Consider the following 15,111-nt stretch of genomic DNA (forward strand, 5'->3'; position numbering starts at 1 on the left):
CACTTTTAATTTAGCTCATTCAGAACAGATAAGTGATGCTACCTATTAGTGCAGGGCTAGAGAGCTGCTGGAGGGCTCTTGGTGGCAACATTTTTAGTTTTTCAACTTGGATGACTTTATTAAAAAAAATCAAATAGATGATGTGTTATTTGCTGATGGACTTATGTAATATATACTTAATAAGTGTTTGTTGACTGAAGTCCTTCTCAGAACTTACAATCAAGATGAAGATAAACATTTTATACTAAATGTAAATATGCTTCATTTTTAGTTGGCATGCTTTTTTTTTCTCATTTAGTTATCAATTCATGCAACTAGTATTGTTTTTTTTTTTTTTTTTTTTTTTTTTTTTTTAATCAGGTATTGTAGAGTATTGGACTAACAGAGCCTTCTTCTGTGCCATTAGGAAACCCAAAAGAGCTAGGGAAAGAGTTGATGATGGCAGAATGGACATGCGTGTGGTACCCGACTGTATCTAGGGCGAGAGACCAACTCAGCTGTGGGCCACCAGCAGATAATGTGTCCTGGAGAGGTTCCACTGAAATCCTAAAGAATGTGTGGAGATTGGCCAGGGAAATAGGGGTGCATAGCCCAGGAATAGAGGTGTGGAGCCCAGTTTGGTCTGTGTGGAAAACTTCAAACAGTTCTGTACTATCATATTTTATGTCTGGAAATGAAGGAGAATATATGCAGTTGGGTAGTAAATTAGAGGCTGGCTATGGATGGGTTTGCATACTTGGCCAAGGAGCAATGGGCTGATTTTGAACACATGAGTCCTATGTGTCAAGTTAGCACTGGAAAAAGGAGAACCCTTGGACAGTTGTCCCCAGTATCTATGTTGAGTGATACATGACTGCTGTAGCTCCAGCTCTAGGGAATCCAAAATCCTCTACGACTCCTAGAATACCCATACTTATGTGCACACACCCACACATAGACCCACGTACATACAATTGAAAAAAATGGAGGTTGCTCCAGAGGTCTCCCAAAGATGGTAGGGCCCCTGTGGTCCAGTGATGAGAGGATACAGAGGTAGGAGGATGAATTGTAGGTCTAACTAAGGTTAGTTCATTCTGCGGGCTTTGGTGAAAGATGGATCAGTGGATAATGACAACAGTGAAAGGTGACTGTTATTTGGGTGTTTAGCACAAGAATCTATGTGGAGATTTTAATATAGTTCCTGAGTTAATTCTTACGGAACTTGGTCCATCAAGAGTGTGCAAAGTTATAAGTGATATAGGAAGAGCTGTATAGTAGTACCATTAGATAGCTCCCCTGGCCCTGAAGATTTGTTCTATGTGTAAGTGCTTGTCTGCATATATGTGTGTGTGTATAACATGCATGCCTGGGGCCCATGGAGGCCAGGAGAGGCTGCTGGATCATCTGGAGCTGGAGTTACAGATAGCTGTGAGCTACCATGTGGCAGCCAGGCACTGAGCCCAGGTCTCTGTAAGAGCAGGGCATGCACTTGCCTGTGAGTACATTACTATGGACTCATGTGTGCTGTGCCGTGGGTGTGGTCTCAGTTTTCCTTCTTCCATGGAGGTTCCAGCTCAGCTCACTGGCAAGCAGCTTACACATGGAGCCATCTTGCTGGCCTGTGATAGCTTATAAAACTCAGTACCAAACATAAATCTCAGAAAGCCACACTGTTTACACATGTGCCCTATAAATGTAGCAAAGGGCGGTAACTAAGATACCATGTAACACCTAGGATCCAGTCTGAATAGCTTTCCCTCTCCTTCCTGGTGCTTTGATTATTGGAATTTTTAATTTATTAATGCATTTGGTGGCAAGCTTTTCATTTTTGCTACTTCTTTATTGTGGATTAAGAATGAAAAATATAATAAAGATTAAGACATTTTAAAAGCAGTATATAATTGAGGTTGACTTTGTTGGAAGCAGAAGAATTTTCTGGGGAGATAATCTTTAAAAAAAAATGACACATAAGGAAAAGATGTGATTTAGCAAAGGGCCTCTGTAAAAACATAATAGTAAAAACTAGAGCTAATTTTTTTCAGTCATATACATAAATTAAGAGGTTTGGTTTTGTCTAAGGCTTTTATTAAGCTAACTCATGCTGAATTCTGGGAACTGGGTACATGGCTTCTGCTTACATTGCTACAAGCTCCATAGGGCTTTGCAAATTCAAGGGGCACTGTGGACGGAGCAAGGTATTTACTATTGAAGGCATTTATCTGAAATCTGATTTGGAGGGCAGTGGAGAGATTGCTTAGTTGGTAATGTGCTTGCTGACTGTAAGAGCCAGAAGTAGGGAGGACTGGAGGCACACAGTGTCTTCTGGGTACATCAGAAAGAATGCACTCATGAACTCATAGACACGGCAGTTGCTTGCACAAGATGAAGGCAGTGAACACTAACACGGTGGGAAGTGGATCATGTGCTCTTGCTGAGAAAGTGGGAAGCAGTGGACAGTCCATGAATTCCAAAGGAGGGAGAGTCAGTTTTCTTTATGGGCGCGCCCTTGTGTACACTCAGAAGTATATGGACAGCATAAATTGGAAAAAGAGAGGACAGGAAGTTGAGAGTAAGGAGGTCAGGGAGGATCTGGGAAGAATTAAGGGAAGAGTTGGAGATGGATGTCATCAGAATACACTGAGGCCTGGAGAGATGGCTCAGTGGCTGCTCTTCTAGAGGATCGTATTCAGCTCCCAGCACCTACATGACAGCTCATAACCAATAGGCTGTAACTATTTTGGGGCATCCAACACTCTCTTCTGGCCTCTGATATTATCAGCATGGTCTTCGTACAAAGATTTATTTACAGGTAAAACACCTGTATACATAAATAACCTAAATTAAATTTAAAAGGTACCATTGTATGAAATTCTCTAATCGTGTGTGTGTGTGTGTGTGTGTGTGTGTTTTAAAAAACAGACTTGGCAGTATATGCTTACAGTTCCAGTCCTGAAAAGGTAGAACAGGTAGCCAGCTAGCCAGCCAGCTCAGTCTAATTGGTGAACTGCAGGCCAGTGACAGGCCCTGTTTCAAAGGTCATTCCTAAGATACCCAGCAGGCTGTCCTCTCGTCTACACACACACACACACACACACACACACACACACACACACCCTCAGGCCAGTGACAGGCCCTGTTTCAAAGGTCATTCCTAAGATACCCAGCAGGCTGTCCTCTGGTCTACACACACACACACACACACACACACACACACACACACACACACCCCTCTAAGTAGGAATCAGTGTCTTAGCTTTTGGCACTTAAATGGCTTAAGATTATATAAACGCCAGAGATCCATGAGATAGGAAGAGGAGGGGTACATGAAGGAAGGCATTATATATGCAGTTGAATTGATTTTCCGTATTTCTCCATTCTTTTTAAAGGTAGGAGCACAGAAACAATCCCGTTCCCTCCCTTCTCTTCAAGTGCCCTCTTCGGTACTGCAGATGGATGTTTTCCCCTTGGGTTGTGATAGGGCACACTTTGTGATAGTTCAGCCCCGAGGACAGCTTCTGTCTGAGCTCTTGTCAGGCTATCTCCAGAGGAACATGCAGTGAGATGCCTATGGCTGTGATTATCCCACACCCCACACACATCCAGGGCTTCTGTTTGCAAAGGAATCTTGTAAAATTGCAGATTCCCATAGGCCTTCCTAATAGTTTACAGCACCAGCAGTACACTATGTCTGAAACAGAACCAAACTTTCAAGAGATCTTGAGTCCGCCTTTATTTTTATTAATGTGAGATGCAGCGTTCAAGTGAAGGTGATGGGTGGTGGCACAGCTGTCTAGAATTTAGCCCCAAACCCTAGTGAATCCTAGGACAGAATTCTTCTACTGAGGGTTGTTCCTTCTTGGGCTCACTTTTAGTTTATAACATTAGAATCTGTCTGTCTGTGTGTCTGTTTATGTGTGTGTGTGTGTGTGTGTGTGTGTGTGTGTGTGTGTGTGTGTGTATGAGAGAGAAAAAGAGAGAAAGGGAGAGAGAGGGAGAGAGGGAGAGATGGGAAGAGGGAGAGAGAGAGAGAGAAACTCTCAATACTGGAGATAGAGGCTAGAGTGTCACACTTGCCAGACAAGCCGAGCTATACCTCTAGCCCTTTTCTACTTTTTATTTTGACACAGGGTCTCACTACATTGTCTGGGCTGGCCTTGGACTTGTCACTCAGGCAGGCTGTGGACTTGTGATTTTGCCTCAGTCCTCTGAGTGGCTGATCACATGTCTGTGTCACCAGGCCTGGCTAGTTAATTGAGAGTTTCCTTCCTCACCATTTAACTGCTTGCCTCTCCTTATATCCTAGGTTGTTAGGTGTTGCCCCCTTGCTCACACAGAGGGCACCAGACTGTAGTAGCTTGTTCTGGTGTTGAAATGACTTGAGGATGAGGGGACTGCAGATGGCAAGTAGGAGCTGAATTTGGATGACCTCTGTAATAACCATTTGACTAACCTCAATAGTTTGTGTACTTTGCTTTTTTGTGCTCCTATATGAGGGTTGTGACTTCTTAAAAAAAGCCAGGGCCTTCATGCCTGGCCCATGCTTTGGGCCAGTGTCTCTGTGCAATTTGAAGAAAAGATGCTAAGTAATTCCTTTTCAGCGTGTGGTCTTTGCCATCAGCCAATGTTGATAGCATTGTTACTGTTACAGATGGGATTAAAAATCCATAAGGAGGGAGCTATCAAGATGGCTCAACATTTAAGGTTGTGTGTGGTTCTTCTAAAAGACCCAAGTTTACATCACAGTATCCAAATTGGATAACTCGAAATGGCTGCAAGTTCAACTCCAGGGGATCTGATGCTCTCTTCTGGCACCTGTACTCATGTGTACACACACACACACACACACACACACACACACACACGCACGCACGCACGCACGTGCGCCATAGAAAATTAAAAAAAATAAGATCCTAGCTGGGTGGTAGTGGCATGTGCCTTTAATCTCAGCACTCAGGACACAGAGGCAGCTGATCTCTGAGTTCCAGGAGGCCAGACTACACAGAGAAACCCTGTTCCAAGCCAAATCAAAACAACAGCAACAACAGCAACCCAAACAGAGGACTCCATCAAGGAACTTGCTCGGCAGCATGGGCAGCGTTCAGCGTTGGATGTGGTTCATGCAGCTGGGTACAGGGCTCCTTTGCTCTTCCAGGGTTATCTTCAGGCTCAGGGGCCAAGCTGCAGTAGGGTATGGTTTGCTCAGGACACCTTTTTGGGTTGTGACTGAGGCCTGCAACAGTGGCCGATCCTGTTGCCTGCCTCATTGAGTGAGTGGCAGGAAACTGAACCAGCCTGCCTCGATGTTGGTATTTCCACAGCAGCCTCCCATTGTAACTTCACTTCACTCCTTGGTGTTTTAGGTGAGATGAGCGAGAGCCGAGCAAAGAGAGTTCGAATAAAAGAGGTCGACGGCTGGACCCTGAGGATGTTAATTGATTATGTTTACACCGCAGAAATTCAGGTCACAGAAGAAAATGTACAGGTAAGAGCAGGCCCTGAACACCACTTAGCTCCTTATGTGGGCAGTTTTTCTAATCCAAAACCACATTCCCACACAGCACACATTTTGTGCCAACAGTAATAAGATGCATTGTTGAAATTTCATTTCTGAGGGACACTTGGGATGATTGCATCTTTTTAGTGGTGTTTCTGATTTCAGTACCTTTTATATCTTTGCAGATCTGAGACACATCTTTTCTCTCTCTGGGTAATGCTCCCTCTTTTGTGACAACACTGTCACATTCTTTATAACTCCTGCTTCATGCGGCCCACAGTTTTTCTTTATTCCTTTGAAGGATAAAGTCTACACAGGATGTTTTTGACTACCAACATTCATTAATTCTGTATTATTTGAGTATCCTCTTTAAGTAATTCTGGAATTTAGCCAAAATTTGATGAGGCATCTTATTTTCTGTGGAGAACAAATGTTTTTGTGTACATTAAATAAATGTTTAAATGTTTTAAGTGGCATAGGAGGATGTTACAGAAAGGGAAAGTTTCTTTTTAACACACCCTACGCTGGTTTGAATATGACTGGCCCCCACAGGCTCATATATGTGAAAGCCTAGTCTCCAGGGAGTGGAGCTGTTTGAAAGGATTAGAAGGAATAAGAGCTGAGACCTGATGGAGGAAGTGTGTCACTGGGAGCGAACTTTGAGGGTTCAGAAGCTCAAGCCAGGCCCAGTGGCTCTCTCTGGGCCTGAGGATCAGGATGTGGGTCTCAGCTGCTGATCCAGCGCCATGTCTGCCTTCATGTCCTCCCCATCATGCTGATAATGGACTAAGCCCCTGAAACGGTAAACGAGTCCTAGTTAAATGCTTTCTTTTATAAGTTGCTGTGGTCATGGTAACTCTTTACAGATGTAGAACAGTGACCAGGAGAGGGTCTTTTCTGTGAATAACCCCAGATAGCCATCTACCCTTCCCCTTCCTGAGAAGGCAAGCTGCTGTCCTCTGTATGTGACAGGGTCTGTTCAGCCATGCATTCAGTCAAGTATATTAGCACATGACAGGCGTGCACAGAATTTAAATCTTGAGTGTGTTTATCCTGTATTTGTTTGGCAACTTTGCCTTTTTTTTCCCCACTCAACAGAATGGCTTGTTCTTTTGTGTGCATGATAATGGTGGTGGGTATGTGTGATGCTCTCCTTTGTGGATCGCTTCAGTGAGTGGGCGTCTCAGTATTTGTGTGCAGGAGTTCCACAGGCCGGACTGCCGAGAGTGGGATGGGTTGAGCAAAGAATACACACATCTCTTAATTCTGGGTGGCTGGGTCCTATCAACATTTAAGTGTTTGTATTTATTTACTCCTTTCAGTAGGGATACTGTTTTAAGAACAACAAAGAGAACTTAGAACCACTTGTTTTTAAAGATTAGTTTTCATTTATATGTCTGTGTTTATGTGTGTGTGTGTGTGTATGGAAGGTGTGTGTTTGAGCTCTTGGGATCCCTCGAGCTGGACTTGCAGGCGCTTTTCAGCTACTCAGCATGAGTGCGTGTTGAGAACTAGACTTTGGTTTTCTGGAAGATTAAGCAAGTGCTCTTCACTGTGAGCCATCTCTCCAACCCCTAGAACTAAAACTCTTAAGGAGCAGTTTCTAATTTCTACTTGTACAAATAAGATACAGGTTTTGTATTTTGTGCCTCTGGCTAGCTGAAATGGTCTACTTTGTATTTGATTAGAGACTGAAGAACTGCTGTCGTGGCATGTCACATGCTGCCTGCTAACTGTAAAATGTTAGCAGGAGGAAGGTAAGCCTCCTGGAATTCCTTTTAATTATTCTCTTTCTAGACTCTGTACATGTTGCTTGGGCCTCTCACTTATGAGTAAAATGTTTGAAAATTCACCATCCATTTTGGAGTTGTTTCTAAGGGTGACTGGATCATGTGCTTAATGAACATTACTTTTTTATTTATCTGGGGGGGCATGCATGCTATGGTATACATGTAGAGATCAGAGGACAGCCTTAAGTGTCATTTCTTGCCTTCCACCTTGTTAGAGGCAGGGCCTCTTTGTTGTTCAACACTATGCCAGGTTAGCTAGATAGCAAGCTTCCAGGGATTCTCCTGTCTCTGTCTCCAATCCTGTTGTAGGAACTTAGATAGTACAGATGCATCCTACTGTGACTGGTTTTATGTGGGGATTTGAACTCAAGTCTTTATGCTTACATAACAAACACTTTACCCACTACTCCATCTTCAAAACCTTGAATGAACATTTGTTTTAGTGTGGAGGGATGTGTTGGCATTATGTCAGGAAATGAGAGTAGGTTGCAATATGTCATCTGCTTCTGGACTTTCCTGTACACTTGAACAGTTTCTGGGTTCTGGGGACATTGTTTTCAATAAGAGAGTACCTGGGCTTTATTTTGTTGTGCGTTTTATTTATTGATGTGCATGAGTGTCATTGTGCTCTGTACCTACCCAGCAAATGGACTCCAGGTTTCTCTGTCATATACTGGCCATGTGCATGGGATTTGCTCCAGATGTGCAGGCCTGAGCGTCTAAACAGTAAGTTCTGTCTTTCCTATAGTTTGTAGCAGTTTTTACGGTGGGAACATTGCCTGTTAGGAGTAAGAACACCTCTCAGGTTTCTTTTAATAACTGTCACACTCTAGTCTTAATATATTAGTCACAGCCTTTGAGAAAAACTCCTTGCCTTGATAATCTGCCTTGTGTGTATTGCTTAGCCCTTACAGAAGTACATTCTAGGCCTGAAAGACACTTAAGGAATTGCCCAACATCCTTAGCCATCAGGGAAATGCAAATCAAAACTCTGAGATACCATCTTACAACCTGTCAGATTGGCTAAGATCAAAAAACACTGATGGCTTATGCTGGTGGTAATGCAAACTTGTACAGTCATTTTGGAAGTCAGCATGGTAGTTTCTGAGAAAATTGGGAATCAATCTACCTCAAGACCCAGTCATACCACTTTTGAGCATATACCTAAAGGATGCACATTCATACCACAAGGTCATTTGTTCAGTTATGTTCATAGCAGCATTATTTGTAATAGCAAGAATATGGAGACAACCTAGATGGCCTTCAACCGAAAAATTGAAAAGAAAATGTGGCACATTTATACAATGGAGTACTACTTAACGCTAAAAAACAATGACATCCCGAAATTTTCAGGCAAATGGATGGAACTAGACAAAACATCCCAGACCCAAAAGACAAATAGTATGTCCTTACTCATAAGTGGATATTAGGCATAAAGCAAAGGACAACCAGCCTACAGCCCACAACCCCAGAGAAAGTAGGTAACAAGGGAGGTCCTAAGAGATACATACATGGATCCCCAGAAGGCGGAAGGGACAGGATCTCCTGAGTAAATTGGGGAGGGGGAGTAAAAGGGGATGAGGGAGAGGGAGGTGAACATGAGGGAATGTGATGCTCCAGTTGGGGGAAGGACAGAGATATCTTGATAGAGGGAGCCATTATGGGGTTAGTGAGAAAGCTGGCACTAGGGAAATTCCCAGGAACCCACAAGGTTGACCCCTGCTAAGACTCCCAGCAATAGTGGAGAGGATACATGAAGTGACCTTCATATGTAATCAGATTGATAGCTACCTTAATTGTCATCATAGAACCTTCATCTAGTAACTGATAGAAATGGATGCAGAGATCCATGGCTAAGCACTGAGCTACCAGAGAGGGAGGAGGGATTATATGAACAAAGGGGTCAAGACCATGATGGGAAACCCACAGAACCATCTGACACAAGCAGTGAGAGATCACTGACTCTGGGCTGACAGCTGGGGAACCTGTATAAGACTGAACCAGGCCCTCTAAATGTGGGTGACTGTTTACGGGGCCCTGGCAGTGGGATTGCTGTTTATCCCTTGTGCATGACCTGGCTTTTTGGAGCCCATTCCCTGTGGAGGGATACCTTGATCAGCCTAGATACAGAGTGGAGGGCCTTGATTCTACCTCAGTGTGATATGACAGACTTTGTTGACTCCGTATGGGAGGCCTCACCCTCTCTGAGGAGTGGATGGGGGGTGGGGCAGATGGAGGGCAGGGAGGGGGAGCTGGGATTGGTATGTAAAAAAAAAAAAGATTGTTTTAAAAAAATAAGAGAAAGAAGTACAATCTAAGAGTTGCATTGAGCCTCCTTGTTCTGTTCTGTAGCTTTCTTGTAGATGGGGAGGGTATCTCTTTAGCTTAGGGTACCCTGGTTTAATAAAATCCTTATTTTGTAGTCCACTGAAAATCCATGTTTTGAAAAGACATTTGGACCTTTCTGTAAGGAGTAAGACTTACTTGGTTTTGATTGTCTTTGTCGGTCTGTGCTGTGTTCCTGTCCAGTCCAGTCCATTTTAAGGAAAGGGGTAGTACAGTGTAGGTGTCTGGTGACCTCAGGAAGGTTATGCTGAATGAAGTGGTTACCTGGTGACCCCAGGCTGCCCTGAGTACTATGCTTATTCTAGTGGGGACAGTGTCCTCAGAACATTGTGGAATGCAAATATGTGCTGTTGTTGCTTGGTTTTCTCATTAGACCTAGAATCAAATCTTTTGCAAGATGAACTCATTTTTCTAGACTTCTGATTTGGAAGTGAAGCTGAGTGACACTGTGACAAGTGTCTCCAGGAGCATGTGTTTCCTTGAGACTGTCAGCTCTTGCTTTAGGGTACTTGGGGCCAGCTGTCTCCCAGTCAGCTGGTGACAGAACAAGACCTTTATCCTGTTTCTCAGGTCTTCTTATTTGAGTCCCCTTCCCCCTTCTTGCAGGCATTTAAAACACCTTGATAGCTATTTGAGGTAAAGGCTGTTAACGTTGAGTCAGAATGAGGGAATGAGTGATTTGAGGATTTCATTCCAAAGAAGGAAGAAGCTCTTCTGTATTATATAAGCAACAGGGCTATTTCAGGTTTCCTTGATTTTGATCCCCCCCACTTTGGTATTACTGTTGTGTTTTTTCTTTTTGTTTTAGGTATTTTTAAACTTTGAGTTTGGCTGTTTTGTTTCATATATTTCAAAGTTGAGGAATAATTTGCAAGTGGAATTTACAGTGACTTGGATTTTTAAAGGGGAGTAAAAGGAAACCCTGTATTTCATCACGACCTTGCTCTAGTTTGGCTTCTTTGTAGAACTATATTGTCTTTTGTGCCTTCCTTCTAACTGGCTGAAACCTGCTCCCACAGGTCTGAATTTGGCGACGGCTTCTTTAGCAGACTTTAATAAATGTTATAAATCTGGGGAATAAAGAAAACAAAGCTGCAGCCGGCTGTTAGGAGGGCTTTTAAAGGTCTGGCAGTCATGGACACCTCCGAGCTATTCCTAAGGGAAGGTGCCAAAGGATATGTGTGAACTTTTGCATACTTTCGGAAGAACCATGTATATTTTCCCCCCTTCTTGCTACTTTATGAAGCCTTAGCAATCTCAGCATTGTGGCACATGCCTGTGATACTTCTTGTGGCGCCTATGATAGTAGGACAGTGGTTGTCAACCTTCCTAATGCTGCAACCCTTTAATACAGTTCCTCATGCTGTGGTGACCCAACCATAAAATTATTTCATTGCTGCTTCCTAACTATAATTTTACTACTGTTATGACTCATAATGTAAATATCTGATATGCATGATGTATGATGTGTGGCCCACATGGTGAGACTTTCTGCATGAGGGAGGCTGAAGTGAGAGGGCCATGAGTTCAAGAATAGCCGAAGGATGAAGGGGAACTTGCAGGCAGTGATTCAGGAAGAGATGGGAATAAAAACCTGGTTCAGATTGTCTTCATCAGCATATTTTAAACATAGTACAATCTGGGGGAAAGTTTCCAGGCAACAACCATTCCCATTCCAGGTACCACTACGTAGAAACTCCTTTACAAAGTGCATGTGACCATGAGGGTGGGTTCTGTAGCTAACAGGCTAATTTAATGTGCTTTCTGATGAATATAGCATAGAGGCCAGCAGTTCATAAAATGCACGTGACATCTCCCCTGAAGATGGGTTTAAGTGGGAGCTAAAGATAAGGGTCTAGGGAGGGAGAGTCTGGGATAAGCATTCTGGGAGATTTGGGAGGTCTGCCTCCACAGATAACAAAAGGGTCAGCAGGTCCATTAACAGTATCCACTCCCCACCATCTGGGCAGGAAAACAGGTGTTTTAGCTCCTCCCTTGAGGAGAGGCCCCTGTGTGCTTAACAGTGCTGGTTTCCCTTCTGGCCTATGGGTGCAAAAACCTTTGTGATGCCAACAGAGGGAAACATAGTAAGACCTTCTCTCAGAAAATAAGTTGATACAAAAAATATAAAGATATGATTTTGTATATGAATGTTATTAAAGCAGAATTTTTAATCAGGTATGTCTCCATGTACTACACATTATATGTGTATGCTGGTTATCTCATTTGATGTTTCTGGTGTTATATAAGATACTTATCAATTTATTTTATGATTGAAAAAAACAGTTTCAGAAGGCTTAAATAATTTGTTCAACACCATTCAGCTTATAAAGAGATTTATTTTTTATTTGTATGTACACACATTCATGTGTGTGTGTCAGTGGTCAATATTGTTGTCTTTATTGCTCTTCATTTTGTGTGTGTGTGTGTGTGTGTGTTATATGCATGTGTGTCTTTATATGCTCACACAGGCAAGAGGCAAGCATTGACTATCTTCCTGTATCAATTACCTCCTTATTCTTTTGATGCATGGCCTGTCTCTGGACCTGGAATTTGCATTTTTATTTAGGCTGGGATCCAGCAATCCTCGTCTCCACCCCTCTTAGTGATGGAGTCATAGGAATATAGGGCCACACCTGCTTAATACATGGGTGTTGGGATTTGAACTCTAGTCCTCATGCTTGCATACCAAGACCTCTTAGCTGCTGACAGGGTTTCTCATTGAACCTGGTATCACTACTTTGACTAGTGGCCAGCTAGCCCCAGAGATCATTCTGCCTTGCTTCTCCTGTGCTGTAATTATACATGTATGGTGCCCTACCCCACACTGGCTGGCATGCTCTTTTTCCCCCTCCCCTCCCTTGCCCTCCCCTCCTCTCCCTCCTTCCTTCTCTCCTGCTTTGGACGTTGTAGATCAAACACAGATCCTCATGTTTGTACAGCAAATACTTTATCCTTTGAGTTACCTTCCCAGTCCTTATAAAGAGATTTTTATAAATTCAAAAATATTGATTGGGGATATATAGTTCCATTGTAGAGCACATGCCTAGAATGTGAAAGGCCCTGGGTTAGATCCCCGCACCACCAAAGAGAATAGAAAATATCAAGGTTTTTTAATAACAGAAAAGAAAATTTCCCATATCCCCAAGTTACTTAAGATAGGTGTTAGCATTTCTGGAGACTCTAAAACATTTCATTGCTTTCACCATTTTATTTCTTTGCTAAGTTTGTAGTTTTGTTCCATACATTTTGACTTTTCAGCTTTGGGGTATGTTTTGGCTTGCTAAAAGTAGGTGTTTTTCACTTGATGTAAGTGTGAGAAAACAAAGGTAATAATAAACAGTGCTGCTATAAACAAGTGCTCTCTCACATGCTGACTTTATGAACAATAATCTCTCAGCCCCATTTGCATTGGAGTTGCTATCATTTGAGGGGATCTGGTAGTTTTAAGTGGATGACTGTTAAGCAATTCATGAAAGTTCTATGCTGCTTCAGCAGTAATTGTTTGGGACAAGAATATCACATTTGTTTATAGATGGAACAAATTAAAAATGAGCGTTTTTTTGAAAGCTTTAAAATCGATTCTTGATAATAAGCTTAAATGGCAGTGGGGATGATTGTGGAGGTAGAGTAACGGTGCCAGGAGAAGAGGTGGTGTTGGGGATAATGATGGTAGAGGAGAAGATTGTGGTGATGGTGGTGGTGGAGGAGTGATGTTGATAATGGTGATGGTAGAGAAGGTGGTGTAGGTGATGATGGGGGAAGGTAATGTTGATAATGGTGTTATTGAGGAGGTGGTGTTGGTGATGATGGTGTTGGTGGAGAAGATTGTGGTATTGGTACTGATGGGGGAGGTGATGTTGATAATGGTGTATTGAGGAGGTGTTGGTGGTGATACTGCTCCTGTTGGTAATAGTAGACATGGAAGTGTTGAGGAGGTGAAAATGGAGGAAGTAAAGATGGAGGTGGTGGTAATGGTAGACATGATGGTATGGGGGGGGGGGTGCTTGTGGTGGTGTGATGATCTCTCTCAGGCACAGGGTGGTGTCTGATGCTTGAAGAGTGACTGTTATGTGGATATGGCTTTAATCTTATAGTGTCCATATTCTAGCTTATCTAAAAGAATTTGGTTAAAGGATAGGCGATTGGCATGACCAAAGTCACATATGATTGGGGTTTTGGAGTGTCTAAGGGCTAGTTAGCCAGCCCAAGATCTGGGATTTAACATGTGAGGTTCGGAGGTCCACATTGCGGCTTAGGGGATCACCCTCATTCATGTATAGGATAGCTGGGTTCTTCTTGGCAGACCAGACTGTAAACACTGGCTTGGGATTTAATTAACTTGACAATCTTGGATAGGAGTGGTTTTGGGATAAATAGTACTGAACTGGAAGATACAAGGTTTTAAGGATCTGAATGTGGACTGGGCAGGTTATCAGTTGGGGCAGGACTGGTAACTATCACTTATTTCTTCCTACACATGGCTTGTGCCTTTGCCTTTCTTTACCTCTGAGCCATTTGAGCTTGCACATTTCATTTTTTCCCACTGCCGATACTTATGTTGACAGATTCCAGTTTCCAATATTTGTTAAATATTATCGTGTGTTTGTTATATACCAGGCAGTGTTCTATCCATTGACAATCCAGTGTCAAACAGTGATGTTTGGTGTTTGCCTCAAAGGTGAATGTTTACTAAGGATGGTCTAAACAGTGGGGCAGATGGTTGTGTGTTGTTTCGGACAGAGAAGACTTGAGATGGGGGTACATTTTGGGGTAGTGAGGATTGGGGATTAGCAGTTCTTTTTCAGTAATGTTCACCGTGACTTTTGACTTGTATTTCTAAGTGATGTTGAGCAGGGTTTGGTTCTGTGGGGGGAAAGGATCACATACACAAACTTGGCATCAAGGTGCTAGGAAGTCACTGGACTAGGTGCCTTCACCTTGAGCATAGCATAGAAAATGGAAGGAAAAAGAGAATGAAAGATAACTAGTCTCGAGTATTCTGCATATTGGATGAGCAGCTAAGCAGCCTGTTTGGATGAGCAGCTGAACAGCCAGTTATGTAGAGGGAAGCTAGCTGGATGCTAGTTTTAGAGAAAGGAATATTGTGAGGAAAAATGCTGAGAGTTTGTGACAGGCCTAGAAAGTACTGAATTGACATTGGCTGCAGTAGCATCAGCAGGGAGGGTGCTGTACTCAGAAGTTGATCTTGCAGTCTCAGTTTATGCTGATTATCTGGTGTCTTGTCTGATTAGTGCTACTCTACACAGAATGTCTTAGAATGGATGGTAAATTGCAGGTCATACTAGTCGATAACGATCTGAACATTTGGATGCGATGGTAAGAATGAGAACTTGATTGGAGTGGACTGAGGAGGCTGCAGAGATCACAGGCTGCTCATCCAAAGTGTTTTGCTCTGAAATCCAAGAGAAACATGCTAGTTGAAGGGGGTGAGGAGGGTAATGGAAGGATTGTTTCTTCATGCTACTATCTTAAAGCAAG

The 15,111-nt window shown here is 42.9% G+C and overlaps 1 protein-coding gene across 1 annotated transcript in view; it reads left to right on the plus strand.

The window, feature by feature from the left end:
* Positions 1 to 15,111, plus strand: part of Klhl2 (kelch like family member 2) — a 110,588-nt gene that overhangs the window by 33,732 nt on the left and 61,745 nt on the right. The window contains exon 4 of the mRNA XM_051181951.1: positions 5,340 to 5,461. Within this exon, the coding sequence (XP_051037908.1) occupies positions 5,340 to 5,461 (122 nt within the window). The remainder of the gene's footprint in view (positions 1 to 5,339; positions 5,462 to 15,111) is intronic.

Source organism: Phodopus roborovskii, unplaced genomic scaffold (assembly GCF_943737965.1).
Source record: "Phodopus roborovskii unplaced genomic scaffold, PHOROB, whole genome shotgun sequence".
NCBI lineage: Eukaryota > Metazoa > Chordata > Mammalia > Rodentia > Cricetidae > Phodopus > Phodopus roborovskii.